Here is a 17,164-nt window from a genome sequence, read left to right on the forward strand (position 1 = left end):
GGGCTTACATTTAAGAATTACATTAAAAAAGCTAAAATCTGCTCATAATAACAACTACAGTAACACACACTGACTCTATTGATACTGTATGTTTACATTCTGGAGCTCTGAATTCAATCTAAGAAACAACAAAATGTGGAAAAAGTGAGGTGCTGTGAATAATTTCTAGATGCACTGTACGAGTTATGAACATGTAGCTGCTATTGTTCCAACTAAAATTGTATTAACACCATAAGAAATAAATAAAAAGCCACACATAACGCACATCAGTTCTCAGTCATTTATACTGAGATTTCATACCCCGTATGAAGTTCTGTAATTTGCTATAATGAACCCCGTCTACACGATGCGGGGAGTAGAGCTTAGATTCTCTACCCGAACCTGACCTGACCCGAGGCCCGACCCGAAATCGGGTCGGTTCGGGCCGAGATTTCCCACCACATTCCTCGGGCCGAGTCGGGTCGGGCTCCAGAAAATAGTCTTAGATGTCTTACATAGTCTTGTTACATGTTACATAGTCTTACATTTAAGAATTACATTAAAAAAAGCTAAAATCTGCTCATAATAACAACTACAGTAACACACACTGACTCTATTGATACTGTATGTTTACATTCTGGAGCTCTGAATTCAATCTAAGAAAACTGTTACTGCAAAAATTACAGCAGCAGTAAAACTGTAAAAAAAAAAGGCCTTCAGAAAATGGAACATCTTTATGTACATTTTGCATCTTCTCTAGGAACAAAACTATGTTTTATAGGCAAAGTTAGTGAAGATACTAAGAACTTGGCACATAAAAAAACGGGAGTGTTATATTTTTGTATGAACGCCGTTTCAAATATAAACATGTTTCTTTTGCAGCATAGATATTTACACATATACATTTATACACATTTATTATTTACATAACTATTATTAATATTAATTTACATTACAATGACAAACTCATAATGGATGTTTTTCTCACCTCTACTTTGATGTCCAGTGTTCCCAGAGGTGAGTCAGTACTCTACAGAACATGATGTTTTTCTGGACCCTCGGCTGGATCTTTCCCTCCCTAAACTGCAGTTTAACAGACAGCTCTATTGTTCCTGATTCCTCCCTCTCGCCTCCACACAGCTCTGCTTTATAAACAAAGGTTAATTTATCTTTGTTCACACTGGCTGTTCGCTGTTTCAGATTACACTGCAGTCATTTTCATGCTTTCCTCTCTCAGTCTTCTGTCTCCTGATCCTGTCTTGTCTCAGTTCTCTTTGCTCCATTCTCTCCATTTCCTCCCTTATTCTCTCCTCTGTCTCCTTCTTTACTCTCTCTATTTCCTCTTGTCTCTGCTCAATCTCCCTCTGTTGTCTTGCATCCTTCTCCCTCCTTACTCTCTGCTCCTCTTCCATTCTGCATCTTTCTGCCTTCTCAAACATCTCATTAGAGTAGTAGCTTCCTCCGTTCCTCGCCACCATTCTGTCTATCTTCTCCAGAAGATCAGTGACCTGCTGTCTGTTCTCCAGATCCTTATTATTAAACACATGATATCCTCCACACTGTTCTATCAGCCTCCTGAGAGAGGTGTTGTGTCTAATCACGTTATCTACACTCTCTCCTTCTAGCTGATCCCCGTGAGTGAACAGAATGATGGTGTATTTCCTCATCTCTTCTGCAAACATTTGCTCTAATTTACCAACCACTTCCTGCTCCTGCTGTGTAAATTTGATATTAATGGGATAAACATAAAGGAAGGCGTGAGGTCCTGGACTGGACAGAAAAACGCTCCTGCCTATCTCTACAGCTAGATCCTCAGGAGACCTTTCTGTATCAAATAATGCTGGAGTGTCCACCACACACACTCTCCTCCCTGCTACCACTGCCTCCCCTTTCTCACACTGAGCTGTAACAGAAGATAAACTGAACTCAGATATGAATCTGGTCTCTCCCAGGATGGTGTTTCCTGCAGCACTCTTCCCTCCTCCAGTCTTTCCCAGCAGCACAATTCTTCTAGGATCTTTCTCTGGATGATCTCGAACTCCCCTTAAAAGACTTGCTGAAGCTGAACACAGAAAAAAAGGTAAAAGAGTCATTGCACAAGCAGTGGCTGCCCAGAAGGGTAGTGTTTGGATTACAGGGGCAGCCATCTTACTTAAAGCTCACCTTCCGTCGTTTTTTCTTTCATTTTAAAATGTCTAGTTGTGGTCTCTAGTATGAATGAATGACATGTGAGCCGTTTTTGTAAAAAAAAAGTGCTCAGGTGTCTCTGTATAGCTCTTTTTTAATGGACTGTTTTAGGGGTGTGTCCAAAATGACCGGATTCCAGCTTTGCTCATGAATATTCATACATGCAAACAGCATGCAAATATCTCTCCTCTGATTAGCTAGGAGCACTGCGACGCCCCTCCACCGCTCTGCCGCTCACTGCCTCCCACCTCCTAACTGATGAGCGGTGATGTTGCGTCGCTTCAGCTCCGCCTCTGGGAGTTTCTCGAGCCAAGGTGGGCTGGTCTGTGAGTTTCTGCCTACATAGGCAGAAAGATAATTCAAAATTCACCCGTTTTTCGGAGGGGGGAGGGGGGATTTCTTTGCTTAGCTCCTGCAGACAATGGGGGCTGCAAAAAAGTTTAATGTGCAGGTGTACACATTCAACTCGGAGAGACCTACTGTATTCCACAAAAAACAAGAAAAATCGGATTTTCGCGGAAGGTGAGCTTTAAAACTTATAATTATTCTATTTTTCTTACAGGGAAGAAACAAAAAAAATTAAATCAAGCTCCAAAACAGCGTACTGTACTTTTTATACACTTCACCAGACACTGATATGTCTATAAAATTAAACACAAGAATAGTGCACATAGTTCCTCTGTGTAATACAGGCAGAAGAAAAGGCAGTAACGTGGTCACATGTGCTTTGTTTTGTGACCGACAACAAACACAATCAAAACTGTACAAAACAAAAAGAAAATGAAAGGTAATTATTTACAAAGACAACACATATGCAGCCCACAATATAGAGGTATGTACCTAAACTGCAGTACCTCGCCACACTTTCTCCTACTCATATTTTGCTGTTGCTGAACACAGATAAGGACTCTGGAGAAGGGGAAACCTCAACTACTTCTCTTCTCCTCCTCCTCCTGTCCTACTTCTCCTACTCCAGAAGAGGGTGGGGGAATGGAGGAGAGTGGAGGAGCAGGAGGAATGGTGCAAAGGAGCAGTAATTGGGAAAATGGAACAGCTGATCTATTTTAATGGGACGTTGACTACTGATCAACTAGGCCAATCACAACGCTCACTTTCAGCACCCATCCTTTTAATTGTGGCTGTTTGAAATTCTTCTCATTGCACAGAAAACACTACATTTCTGAATTATAAATTTGAGATTATTTTAATTTGAATTAAAAGCCTTGTTTGTTTCTTTTTATTTATTTATTAGCTCTTTTGTTTATTATGAGTGAGTTTTTTAAGTTATATTATTTTTAAACAAACACAATAAAAATAATTAACATAATAAAATGTAAAAATATATATGCCCACTGATGTCACTGTGCCACTTCTCACTTCCTCCTCCGTTTTTGCCTCGTGATTTTGATTACAGCATTCTCTGCTTTATATCACTATCTGATCTGATTGTTTCAACCTGTCTTACTGCTGCCCCACTCCTTCCCCTCCCTTACTACTGCATGCTCCTTCCCCCCTCCCTTACTACTGCCCCTCTCCCTACCCCTACCTTACTACTGCCCCTCTCCTTCCCCCCTCCCTTACAACTTACTACTGCCCCTCTCCTTCCCCTCCCTTACTACTGCCCCTCTCCTTCCCCTCCCTTACTACTGCTCCTCTCCTTGTCCTCCCTTACTGCTGCCCCTCTCCTTCCCCTCCCTTACTGCTGCCCCTGTCCTTGCCCTCCCTTACTGCTGCCCCTCTCCTTCCCCTCCCTTACTGCTGCCCCTCTCCTTCCCCTCCCTTACTGCTGCCCCTGTCCTTCCCCTCCCTTACTGCTGCCCCTCTCCTTCCCCTCCCTTACTGCTGCCCCTGTCCTTACCCTCCCTTACTGCTGCCCCTCTCCTTCCCCTCCCTTACTGTTGCCCCTCTCCTTCTCCTCCCTTATTACTGCCCCTCTCCTTCTCCTCCCTTACTACTGCCCCTCTCCTTCCCCTCCCTTACTGCTGCCCCTCTCCTCCCCCCCCTTACTGCTGCCCCTCTCCTTCTCCCCCCCTAATATTGCTCTTCTCCTACCCCTCCCTTACTACTGCTCCTCCCCCTCCCCTCCCTTACTACTGCTCCTCCCCCTCCCCTCCCTTACTACTGCTCCTCCCCTCTCTTACTACTGCTCTTCTCCTTCCCCTCCCTTACTACTGCTCCTCCCCTCCCCCTCCCTTACTACTGCTCCTCTCCTACCCCTCCCTTACTACTGCTCCTCCCCCTCCCCTCCCTTACTACTGCTCCTCCCCCTCCCCTCCCTTATTACTGCTCCCTTACTACTGCTCTTCTCCTTCCCCTCCCTTACTACTGCCCCTCTCTCTCCCCTCCCTTACTATTGCTCTTCTCCTCCCCTCCCTTACTACTGCTCCTCCCCCTCCCCTCCCTTACTACTGCCCCTCTCTCTCCCCTCCCTTACTATTGCTCTTCTCCTCCCCTACCTTACTACTGCTCCCTTACTACTGCTCTTCTCCTTCCCCTCCCTTACTACTGCTCCTCCCCCTCCCCTCCCTTACTACTGCTCTTCTCCTTCCCCTCCCATTTACATTTACGGTATTTAGCAGACGCGCTTATCCAGAGCGACGTACAACAGTGCTTCAAAGTTACTTAAGATATCCAAAGCTAGTTTGTAGACTAGGATCAAGAGATACATAGAACTTAATCATGTTTAGAACCCTAGGAACCTTTTTTTTTTTAGTTTAGGAACTCTAAACCTCACTTACTACTGCCCTCCCCCTCCCCTCCGTTACTACTGCTCCTCCCCCTCCCCTCCCTTACTACCGCTCCCTTACTACTGCTCTTCTCCTTCCCCTCCCTTACTACTGTTCTTCTCCTTCCCCTCCCTTACTACTGCTCTTCTCCTTCCCCTCCCTTACTACTGCTCTTCTCCTTCCCCTCCCTTACTGCTCCTCTCCTCCCCCTCCCTTACTACTGCTCTTCTCCATCCCCTCCCTTACTACTGCCCCTCTCCTTCCCCTGCCTTACTGCTGCTCTTCTCCTTCCCCTCCCTTACTACTGCTCTTCTCCTTCCCCTCCCTTACTGCTCCTCTCCTCCCCCTCCCTTACTACTGCTCTTCTCCATCCCCTCCCTTACTACTGCTCTTCTCCTTCCTCTCCCTTACTACTGCTCCTCTCCTCCCCTCCCTTACTACTGCTCTTCTCCTTCCCCTCCCTTACTACTGCTCCTCCCCTCCCTTACTACTACTCCTCTCCTCCCTTACTACTGCTCTTCTCCTTCCCCTCCCTTACTACTGCTCCTCTCCTCCCTTACTACTGCTCTTCTCCTCCCCCTCCCTTACTACTGCTCTTCTCCTTCCCCTCCCTTACTACTGCTCTTCTCCTTCCCCTCCCTTACTACTGCTCCTCTCCTCCCCCTCCCTTACTACTGCTCCTCTCCTCCCCTCCCTTACTACTGCTCTTCTCCTTCCCCTCCCTTACTACTGCTCCTCTCCTCCCTTACTACTGCTCTTCTCCTCCCCCTCCCTTACTACTGCTCTTCTCCTTCCCCTCCCTTACTACTGCTCTTCTCCTTCCCCTCCCTTACTACTGCTCCTCTCCTCCCCCTCCCTTACTACTGCTCCTCTCCTCCCCTCCCTTACTACTGCTCTTCTCCTTCCCCTCCCTTACTACTGCTCCTCCCCTCCCTTACTACTGCTCCTCTCCTCCCATACTACTGCTCTTCTCCTTCCCCTCCCTTACTACTGCTCTTCTCCTTCCCCTCCCTTACTACTGCTCCTCTCCTCCCCTCCCTTACTAATGTTACTTTCGTACCCCTCTCTTACAACTGCCCTTCTCCTACCTTTACCTTGCTATTGCTCCTCTTCTACCCCTCCCTAACTACTGCTTCTCTCCTCCCCCACTCTTACTATTGCTCCTCTCCTTTTCCTCCCTTACAACTGCTCTTCTCCTTCCCCTCCCTTACTACTGCTCTTCTCCTTCCCCTCCCTTACTACTGCTCTTCTCCTCCCCATCCCTTACTACTGCTCCTCTCCTCCCCCTCCCTTACTACTGCTCCTCCCCCTCCCCTCCCTTACTATTGCTCTTCTCCGTCCCCTCCCTTACTACTGCCCCTCTCCTTCCCCTCCCTTATTACTGCTCTTCTCCTTCCCCTCCCATTTACATTTACGGTATTTAGCAGACGCGCTTATCCAGAGCGACTTACAACAGTGCTTCAAAGTTACTTAAGATATCCAAAGCTAGTTTGTAGACTAGGATCAAGAGATACATAGAACTTAATCATGTTTAGAACCCTAGGAACCTTTTTTTTTTTAGTTTAGGAACTCTAAACCTCACTTACTGCTGCCCTCCCCCTCCCCTCCCTTACTACTGCTCCTCCCCCTCCCCTCCCTTACTACCGCTCCCTTACTACTGCTCTTCTCCTTCCCCTCCCTTACTACTGCTCTTCTCCTTCCCCTCCCTTACTACTGCTCTTCTCCTTCCCCTCCCTTACTACTGCTCTTCTCCTTCCCCTCCCTTACTACTGCTCTTCTCCTTCCCCTCCCTTACTGCTCCTCTCCTCCCCCTCCCTTACTATTGCTCTTCTCCTTCCCCTCCCTTACTACTGCCCCTCTCCTTCCCCTGCCTTACTGCTGCTCTTCTCCTTCCCCTCCCTTACTACTGCTCTTCTCCTTCCCCTCCCTTACTACTGCTCTTCTCCTTCCCCTCCCTTACTACTGCTCTTCTCCTTCCCCTCCCTTACTACTGCTCTTCTCCTTCCCCTCCCTTACTGCTCTTCTCCTTCCCCTCCCTTACTACTGCTCTTCTCCTTCCCCTCCCTTACTACTGCTCTTCTCCTTCCCCTCCCTTACTACTGCTCTTCTCCTTCCCCTCCCTTACTACTGCTCTTCTCCTTCCCCTCCCTTACTACTGCTCTTCTCCTTCCCCTCCCTTACTACTGCTCCTCTCCTCCCCCTCCCTTACTAATGTTACTTTCGTACCCCTCTCTTACAACTGCCCTTCTCCTACCTTTACCTTGCTATTGCTCCTCTTCTACCCCTCCCTAACTACTGCTTCTCTCCTCCCCCACTCTTACTATTGCTCTTCTCCTTCCCCTCCCTTACTACTGCTCTTCTCCTTCCCCTCCCTTACTACTGCTCCTCCCCTCCCTTACTACTGCTCCTCTCCTCCCCTCCCTTACTACTGCTCTTTTCCTTCCACTCCCTTACTACTGCTCCTCCCCTTCCCTCCCTTACTACTGCTCTTCTCCTTCCCCTCCCTTACTACTGCTCCTCTCCTCCCCCTCCCTTACTAATGTTACTTTCGTACCCCTCTCTTACAACTGCCCTTCTCCTACCTTTCCCTTGCTATTGCTCCTCTTCTACCCCTCCCTAACTACTGCTCTTCTCCTCCCCCTCCCTTACTATTGCTCTTCTCCTTCCCCTCCCTTACTACTGCTCTTCTCCTTCCCCTCCCTTACTACTGCTCCTCTCCTCCCTCTCCCTTACTACTGCTCCTCACCTCCCCTACCTTACTACTGCTCTTCTCCTTCCCCTCCCTTACTACTGCTCCTCTCCTCCCCCTCCCTTACTACTGCTCCTCTCCTCCCCCTCCCTTACTACTGCTCCTTTACTACTGCTCCTCCCCTTACTACTGCTCCTCCCCTCCCCCCCTTACTACTGCTCCTCCCCTGCCCCCCTTACTACTGCTCTTCTCCTTCCCCTCCCTTACTAATGTTACTTTCGTACCCCTCTCTTATAACTGCCCTTCTCCTCCCCCTCCCTTACTATTGCTCTTCTCCTTCCCCTCCCTTACTACTGCTCTTCTCCTTCCCCTCCCTTACTACTGCTCTTCTCCTTCCCCTCCCTTACTACTGCTCCTCACCTCCCCTCCCTTACTACTGCTCTTCTCCTTCCCCTTCCTTACTACTGCTCCTCTCCTCCCCCTCCCTTACTACTGCTCCTCACCTCCCCTCCCTTACTACTGCTCTTCTCCTTCCCCTTCCTTACTACTGCTCCTCTCCTCCCCCTCCCTTACTACTGCTCCTCTCCTCCCTCTCCCTTACTACTGCTCCTCACCTCCCCTCCCTTACTACTGCTCTTCTCCTTCCCCTTCCTTACTACTGCTCCTCTCCTCCCCCTCCCTTACTACTGCTCCTTTACTACTGCTCCTCCCCTCCCCACCTTACTACTGCTCTTCCCCTCCCCCCTTACTACTGCTCTTCTCCTTCCCCTCCCTTACTACTGCTCCTCTCCTCCCCCTCCCTTACTAATGTTACTTTCGTACCCTCTCTTACAACTGCCCTTCTCCTACCTTTCCCTTGCTATTGCTCCTCTTCTACCCCTCCCTAACTACTGCTTCTCTCCTCCCCCACTCTTACTACTGCTCCTCTCCTCCCCTCCCTTACTACTGCTCTTCTCTTTCCCCTCCCTTACTACTGCTCCTTCCCCTCCCTTAGTACTGCTCCTCTCCTACCCCTCCCTTACTACTGCACCTCTCCTACCCCACTCTCCTACCCCTCTTCTACCCCTCTCTTACTACTGCTCCTCTCCTCCCCCTCCCTTTCTACCGCCCCTCTTCTACCCCTCTCTTGCTACTGCTCCTCTCCTCTCCCTCCCTTACTACTGCACCTCTCCTACACCACTCTCCTACTATTGGTCCTCTCCTCCCCCTCTCTTACTAGAGGTTCTCTTACTACTGTTTCTCTTCAACCCCTTTCTTTTCTACTGCACAGCCCTAAAAGACTTCCTGGGTAGGATACTCTGGTGTTTTCACTGCTGGAAGATGCTTTGAGGAGGTTCTTTCATGTTCTCTAGTATTTTGACAGGTGGCAAGATGGTGCCACAAAATCTGGGTCACAGAGGAGAGAGTAGAAAAAGGGGCAACTTTTTCTGGGTCCTGTACGCAGCTACAATCTATTCTCTTTCTTTTTTACAGGTTCTTCCCCTGAGCAACTCTCTTACTCCTATGCCGGTTGATTCTGCTGGCCAGGATGAAAGTCATCCTTTAAGAAACACAGGTAAGTACATTTTCTTTCCTTATCCTGATGACTTTCATGGGGCCCATGAAAATCTTGTTTGTTTGTTTTTTTCGCTCACGTTCCTTGCGTACTGGCATGGATAGCGGCCCAGTGACATTGAGAGTGTACAGAGTACTGTTATTTGTGACCCTTATTGTAAAGTGTCACCATATATGTTGTACTACACAGTTTATTGTGGCACATTAATACTGTTATTTTAAAAACCCATATTGGGATAATGGCAGTATTTTGTCCTGAAATCAGTTTATTTACTGTGGCGTTTTAAGGGAATTTTTGTATAATTGTTACAAAAAATAAGAGGCCAATTAAAAATGATGAGTTTCTTTGATTTTACCAAATTGAAAATCTCTGGATTAAAATCAACAGGAAGATGGATGACTACAAGCCCTCAAACCAAGATGAACTGCTTGTATTTTTGTACCAGGAGTGGCATAAAGTTATCTAAAAGCAGTGTGTAAGACTGGTGGAGGAGAACATGCCAAGCTACATGAATACGGTGAATAAAACCAGGGTTATTCCACCAAATATTGATTTCTGAACTCTTAATACTTTAGAAATATGAACTTGTTTTCTTTGCATTATTCGAGTTCTGAAAGCTCTTATTGTCTGCAAAAAAAATTCTAAATTAAAATATTTTTATTTAGAATTTGGGAGAAATGTTGTCTGTAGTTTGTAGAATAAAACAACAATGTTCATTCTTCTCAATTATAAACCTATAAATAGCAAAATCAGAGAAACTGATTCAGAAACTGAAGTGGTCTCTTAATTTTTTCTAGAGCTGTGTATATAATATGAAAACTAATATTAGTGCTACATGTAAATTGCAAACAAACAATAAAAAAAATGTGTTGCTAAGTTCCTGTTGTTTACAGATTTTTTTGTTTCTACTGAGTATTTGAAAATGTTAAACTTACATAAATTAAAATGTATAAATATATAATTAGATATTTTGTTCTAGTAATACATTCTTGTAATTAATATATTTTTTCAGTGTTTTCAGTGTTGTATTATGATACAATTTTGGGCCATATCACCCACCTCTAGTTATGAGTATGTTATTATAAGCAGACAAAAACTACTCTAACCAGCAATTTAAAAGTATTCAGTTAATTATTTAAATTTTATATTTATGGAGATCAAATGGAATCAGATTAAATCAATAATAATTGTCAAGTATTTAAGCAGCTCCAGTAGCTGTTATCGGACTAATACAATTAACTATTTTCACGTCTGGCATTAGCTACCGTGCCAGCAGATTTATGTATATCTACTCACTATTCTGCATAGAACTACTCTTCAGGGACTAGACACTGAATTATCAGGGAAATAAATGATAGCTTGTGTCTGTTATTAAGTCTTTATATTTGTAAACAGCAGATAAAATGGTCAGATTGAGATGCTGGCTGGTTTGTAAGGTTTTTACCCCTCTTTAAATAGTTGTGTTCTATAAGCACTCTACAAAATATTTACAGAAACCATGTGACTGCCATAATTAACTATTAACTATTAATATTATTTCACTGTGACATTGTGCTGTACTTACCCATATTGAGTGGACTCTTTCTGATTTTCTCAATCAGTCGTTTTACTTGATCAGGATTGTGTTTTCTGTTGTTAAAGATGTGGTATCTGTTGTTAAATCGCTGTATTACTCTCTTCAGTTCTTCTGTCTTTTCTATGAACTCTTCTATAGTGATGCCATCAAACTCCAGCTCATCTCCTCTGGTGAAGAGGATCCAGGTGTTCTGAAGGAGCCAGTCTGGTACCATTCTCTCAACCAGCTCAACAGTTTTCTTCTCTTCTGGAGTGAATCTTTCTGCCTTTATCACCAGCAGGGAGACTGATGGGTTTAACTGAAGAAGAGACTTACATTTCTCTATTATTTCTTTATTGTTTTTTTCTGGATTAAAGAATCCTGGAGTGTCGTACACATCCAGAGTCACTCCATCAAAAATCACTCTCTCCATCTGAACCTCTTGAGTTGTAGAGTTAGAACTTCTTTTAGATACAAAAGCTTTCTTCCCCAGTATGGTGTTTCCTGTGGCGCTTTTTCCATCTCCTGTTTTACCAAGAAGGATCACATTAAAATGTAATGGAATATTAGAAGATTCCTCATCAAATAATCTCCAGGCCATTTTGAGGGAGCATTCTTTAAAAAGAAACAATACAAATTACACAAGACATTATAAATCAAATAATATTTTCATTTGGATATTACAAAATACACAAAGTACCTGTCAAAAGTTGGGACACACATCTTCTCAGTCAATGTGTTTTTTCTTTTTTATGATTTTTTTTTTATAAAAGACTATATTAAAGCTATACAGAATTATTACAGAATTACAGAAGTAAACAAAAAGTGTTTATCAAACCAGAATATGTTTTATACTTTGGATTAACTCATCTCAGTTGGATTTACGTCAGGAGATTGTGGAGTTAAACACTTTATCTGTTTAATACATAATTCCACATGTGTCCCTTAATTGTTTTCATGTCTTTAATATTAATCTACAATGTAGGGAATAAATTAAATAAAGAAACAATAAAGAAAACCAGTGAATGGTACTGTAGATAACTTACTGATAGTCAGAGGTGCACTTTGCATTAATTTTATCAGTCTTCTGACTTGATCAGGGTTGTGTATCTTGTTGTTGAAGACATGGAACCTCTTCTTGAATCTCTGTACAACCCTCTTCAGCTCCACTGTGTCTTCAATTAATTGTTCTATAGAGAAACCCTCACTCTCCAGCTCATCTCCTCTGGTGAAGAGGATCCAGGTGTTCTGAAGGAGATAATCTCCTAAAAGTGCCTCCACATCTTGAACAGCTCTCAAGTCTTCTTGGGTTGGTCTTTCTGCTTTCAGCACCAGCAGAAATACTGTGGGAACTGAGTCTACTAACACTAACAACGACTGGTACTCCCTAATAACGTCCTCCTGACAGGTTGCTGTGTTGTAGAGTCCAGGTGTGTCATAAACTTCAATGGTTAAACCATCTATGTTCACATTTCTCCTTTCTGTTTTCTGTGAAATGGATTCAGAACTTCTCTTTGAAATAAAACTCTGATGACCCAAGATTGTGTTTCCTGCAGCACTTTTTCCAACTCCTGACTTTCCCAGCAGGATAACATTACAAGTAGGTGATTTGTTCATTCCAGTCCAGGCCATTTTCATCAGTCCACCTTGATGAAAAGAATAAATCAATTATTAATAACAATGTTTATAATAATAACTGTATAACGTGCATAGTAACAATGTTTATTAGAAACAGCAAATATTAAAAATAGTAATAAAATATTATCACATTAATTGTATAATTAAATGGTAAACAGTCGAAGGGCAGTCAAATTACTGTCATCAGTTAACTTCAACACTTACTCATAATCATTGGTGAAGTTTCTATTTTGTCCAGTAATTCTTTGACTTGTCCACATTTTTGGAGCCTGTTGTTGAAGACATGGTACCTGCTGGAAAATCTCTGTACTACTTGTGTGAGGTGATTGGTTCCTTTAATGAATTTTTCTACTGACTGTCCATCTCTCTCGAGATTGTCTCCTCTGGTGAAGAGGATCCAGGTGTTCTGTAGATACCTTGCTCCTAAAATCTTCTGAGCTTCTTCGACAGCACTTCTGTCCTCAGGAGTGAATCTGCTGACCGGAATCACCAGCAGGAACACCGTCGGAACAGGGCCGTCTAACGGAAGCAGAGACCGGCATTTCTTCATCACTTCCTCGTTGCTCATTTCTGTGTTGAAGAATCCCGGTGTGTCGTACACATCAATGCTGACCCCATCATTAACCACGTTCTCCATCTGTGCATTTAGAGTTGTGGATGTGGAGCTTCTCTTGGAGATGAAAGCCTCTCGTCCGAGGATAGTGTTTCCTGTTGCACTTTTCCCAACTCCTGATTTCCCAAGTAGGATTAAATAAAAATGCTGTAGTAGTGTCTCTGGTTTAATTGCCATCACTGAGTGCTTTTAACAGTTCATCAGAGTTGAGATCTCACTGAGCTTCTGTTGTTCTTCCACAAACAAAAGTCCATTAGAATGGTACACTTGGTACCTATGCAAAATGTTAAAGAAAATGTTAAAGGTTGGACTTATAGCTCATCGTTATAACACATATAACGCATACGCACTATTTGGCAACAACAGGTCATTGTTGCCCTTTCTACGTATGTGTTATAACTGATTATTAATGATTTTTAAGGCATTTACAAGCTAATTAGTAACCTTTAATAAACTAATTGTAAACTAATTATAAACCCTTTATAAAGTAATTCTTATTGTAAAGTGGTTGTAAATATGTTATAATGAAGTTACTGAAGTTGAGACTATTGAGAGAATTTGGCTTAAGTTTTATTTAAACACAGCCTATAATGAACAAATTATAGCACTCCTCTTATTGCTTAACTTAATTTTGTATTCAGTTTTACAGTTTAATGGTAAACATAAAAGCTGCATTTCAGACTAGTTAAAATAGGAGCTGTGTTTACAGTTTAAATTGCACTGCTTAATGCAGCACAGGCTGTACGTTGCACAACTCCCTACAAGCATTAGATTCTTTCAAAGCATTAAACTTTTTAGTTTCCCTGAGAAATATTTGCTGAAAATATTAATATATTTTAATAATAATAGCAGTGGGCATCAAAGATAAGGGGCCGCATGTAAATGGATGGGCATTTTCACTTTAGAAAATTAGAAATTTGCATGTAGTGTTGGCGTGTAACAATACACTCTGCTCATGATTTGAATCAATAGACAATATTCAAATCACAGTTTGATTTTACCACGATATTTAAAAAAAAAATGGAAATACATTTTTTTCTGCATATTTAATAACCAAGTAAAAATATATTTTTTTAAAAACATTTTTCTTTTATTTTATCCAGAAAAATCTCTTAGTTATCTGCAATTAAAACAATGAAGAATTATAATTAAATTATGCTACAATAGAATATGCTACTGTGACAACAAAAAACCCATTGGTCACAGAAATAACTTGAATCTGACAAAAGTAATAATTAATAAAACTTATACCACAGTTAGTTCCGACCCTGCAATGTGATTGGCTGAGAGGTGTATTATGAGTGACATTATTTACCGATAATGCACTGTAGTCGAAGCTCTCCATGTATTAATCCACCATATACAGGTAATCTCAACATCTTTTAATAAACAGAGATAATGGAACTATGGTATAATTGACCTGCAGCCTTGTGCCTGCTACCATATTACAGCAGTGCCAATGTTACACATAATAGAACTCCCTTTCCTGTATTTCTGCTTAATTTTATGAATATGAACAAATGAAAAAGAGTGAGTTTTAAAGTAAACCCATTAAACAGGCCAGGACAAAAATGATGGTACACCTGTGACCTGAAAATGATGTGACCAAAGGTTAAATTAAGGTGTGCCCACTAATTAGCATCACAGGTGTCTATTATCACAGTTAATCAGTTAGATGGTAGTTACTGTGCTGTTTGTGATATGGTGTGTACCACACTCAACATGGATCAGAGAAAATGAAGGAAATAGTTGTTTCAAGAGATTAGAGAGGGGTGGGGGGGTTGCTGAGCGCGTGCTGGGGGACTGCACCCTTACACTGTGAAGATTTTTGTTACACTGAAGAATTATTTTGTTGTCTATTGTTTATGTAAAAACTGGGTTTGCAACACTGAATATTAATCAAGCAATCAACCATTATTTACACTGGAGGAGTACCCTCATTTACTATGCGGCTGAGCATTTACAGTTTAAAAGGGATAAAAAATATTTGTATGAAATTAGAAATAAAAACCGACATTTACTATAGACGAATAAAATATAAACGTAAAAAAGGAAAAATAGGACATTTTAAAAAGATCATAAAAAAGACACAAAAAGTAAAGAATTTATATCTTACTATATAAATTATTATATTTTTTATTTTTTAATGATTATATTATATTTTATTGATAAATAAAATAATATAAATAAATAAAATTAATAAAAAACTTAAATAATACAAAAATATTAAATCATAAAAAACTAATTTAAAACAAACCACAGGCTTTTTGAATAAAAAGCTTCATAATAAAAAAAATCAGTTTCAGTTTCAAAAAATTGAAACAGCTCACCAAAACCTCAACCTATTATTTATATTTGACAATTTATGATTAACTTTATCGCACTCATATTATTTTATTAAACTGAACTGACTTTTATGTGATTTGCAGCGGCGCTCTGAATTCAGCTCCGCGCTGCGAAAGAGAGAGAGAGGCGCAGCGCATTTTGCCTGATTTCTTTCTTGGTTATATGACAGCGCTGTTTATATTGAGTTTATATAATGGTTTTGCTGTTTAAACTACACTTGATCCGATGTTATTTATTAAAACGTATTTTCTTTAAGAAAACAGAGACAATTCCGCCCGCAAAGCCGCGCGCTGCCAAACTCCGCTGGAGGAGATTGACGGGCAGCCGCCAGGGTGACAATGTGCTTTATTTTTCCAGATAAATAAAAGTGAATTTTAGTTACATAATAGCGAAGTGAAATAAAAATAAATTCATGTTCAGTCAAAAGCTTTTCTCTTTTAATTTTTTATTTCTAAAACTCCAGCTATTGAGTGAGAATAATCCTTATAAATGTCAGAAAAATATATAACTTATAGTTACTGTGCACATTTTTAAGTATATTATATTTTGTAGTTGATAGTTTTTTATATATTACTTCTCTCTGCGTGTCTCTCCACAACCATGCAACAACCAATCAGACTTTTTTTCTGAATTTCCCAGGAACAAATCAGCTCTGAAGGCAAATGCTGAAGATTTGAGGGCTAATTAAACAAAACTTTCTCAGCTGCGTGACCATGGCCAGTGAAGCTAAACGGAAAAAGGGACATTTGAAATGGCGCTGTCTGCTTATAAATCCGCTGTTTGGGACCGTTTGGGCTTCAGCGTTGAGTTTGACAATCAAGGCAAAAGGCAGTCAGCAGATAAAGCACAGTGTGATATCAGCTGCCTGTTTTGGACTAATGGTAAGAATAAGTGTTCTTTTTTTATAATCAATTTTGTGATTTGAATTCATCTGTGCCTTTTTTAATATTGGCTCTGCCAGTGTGAGTAGGAGCACCTGTTGATTTGAAATAGAAAGGGCTAACAATATGCTGCATGTTGGAGCTAGATAATATTAATATATAAAAAAGAACCAATACCGTGGACCAAGAACCGTAATACGAACCGAACCGTGGCCACACTGTAGCGTTGCATCCCTAGAGGACAACACTGTTGAAAACAAAATATAAAACAGCCAGACTGGAATTTGCCAAACTACATGTTGACAACCCACAAAGCTGCTGGAAGATTGTCCTATGTACAGATGAGACAAAATGCAAGGCACATCAGCTCTATGTTTATAGACTATATGTTTTACTGTGAAATATATGGGCCTTGCAACAGAATATTGATCCAAAACATGCAAGAATGGCTAAGAGGAAAACATTGGACTATTCTAAAGTGGACGTCTGTGATCCCTGACCTAAATCCTATTGATTTTTGATCTTTGGAAGGAGCTGAAACATGCCATCAGGAAAAGGCACACTTTAAAACTGAGACAACTGGACTAGTTTGTTTATGAGGAGTGGGCAAATACTTGCTCAGAGGTGAAGAAATCTCACTGACAGGTATCATTTGATTGCAGTGATTGCCTTTAAAGTTTGTGCAACAAAATATTAAGTTAGGGGTACTAGTTTACTTTTTAAAGCATGATTGAAAAGCAATTTATAACTTTCATTTGTTTATTTTCATATCATATAACAATATCAAGTTATTTTTGTGACCACTGTGGGTTTTTAAGTAACCGAGGGGTACCAACAATTTTGTCCATGTGTGTACACAAATAATGTTACATACCGTAAACAGTGCTGCGACATGGCTGGTTTAAAAAAATACAGTAGCTTTTCAGGAAAAATCCCCAGAGTAAAGTCATAATATTACAAGAATAATGTCTTATATTGAAAGGGAAAAGTAGATT

The 17,164-nt window shown here is 41.7% G+C and overlaps 1 protein-coding gene across 1 annotated transcript; it reads right to left on the reverse strand.

Moving 5' to 3' along the window:
- Positions 1-973: 973 nt before the first annotated feature.
- LOC111190334 (GTPase IMAP family member 8-like) lies at positions 974-13,212 on the reverse strand. The gene is made up of 5 exons (XM_049475685.1): positions 12,534-13,212; positions 11,738-12,337; positions 10,679-11,306; positions 9,081-9,121; positions 974-2,041 (listed from the first exon to the last, which is right to left on the reverse strand). The coding sequence occupies exons 1-5, from the start codon at positions 13,117-13,119 to the stop codon at positions 1,176-1,178; spliced, it is 2,721 nt and encodes a 906-aa protein (XP_049331642.1). The 5' UTR covers positions 13,120-13,212; the 3' UTR covers positions 974-1,175.
- Between the last annotated feature and the right edge of the window lie 3,952 nt (positions 13,213-17,164).

The sequence above is a fragment of the Astyanax mexicanus genome, chromosome 3, assembly GCF_023375975.1.
Source record: "Astyanax mexicanus isolate ESR-SI-001 chromosome 3, AstMex3_surface, whole genome shotgun sequence".
In the NCBI taxonomy this organism is placed as follows: domain Eukaryota; kingdom Metazoa; phylum Chordata; class Actinopteri; order Characiformes; family Acestrorhamphidae; genus Astyanax; species Astyanax mexicanus.

What these genes read in the sequence shown, in the direction of transcription:
- LOC111190334 (XM_049475685.1), bottom strand. Translation starts at nt 13,119, where the DNA reads ATGGCAATTAAACCAGAGACACTACTACAGCATTTTTATTTAATCCTA. An exon ending in AAGTACAGCACAATGTCACA is followed by an intron (nt 9,122 to 10,678) that starts GTGAAATAATAT and finishes TGTTTCTTAAAG; the next exon opens with GATGACTTTCATCCTGGCCA. An exon ending in CAGAATCAACCGGCATAGGA is followed by an intron (nt 2,042 to 9,080) that starts GTAAGAGAGTTG and finishes TTCTGTGTTCAG; the next exon opens with CTTCAGCAAGTCTTTTAAGG.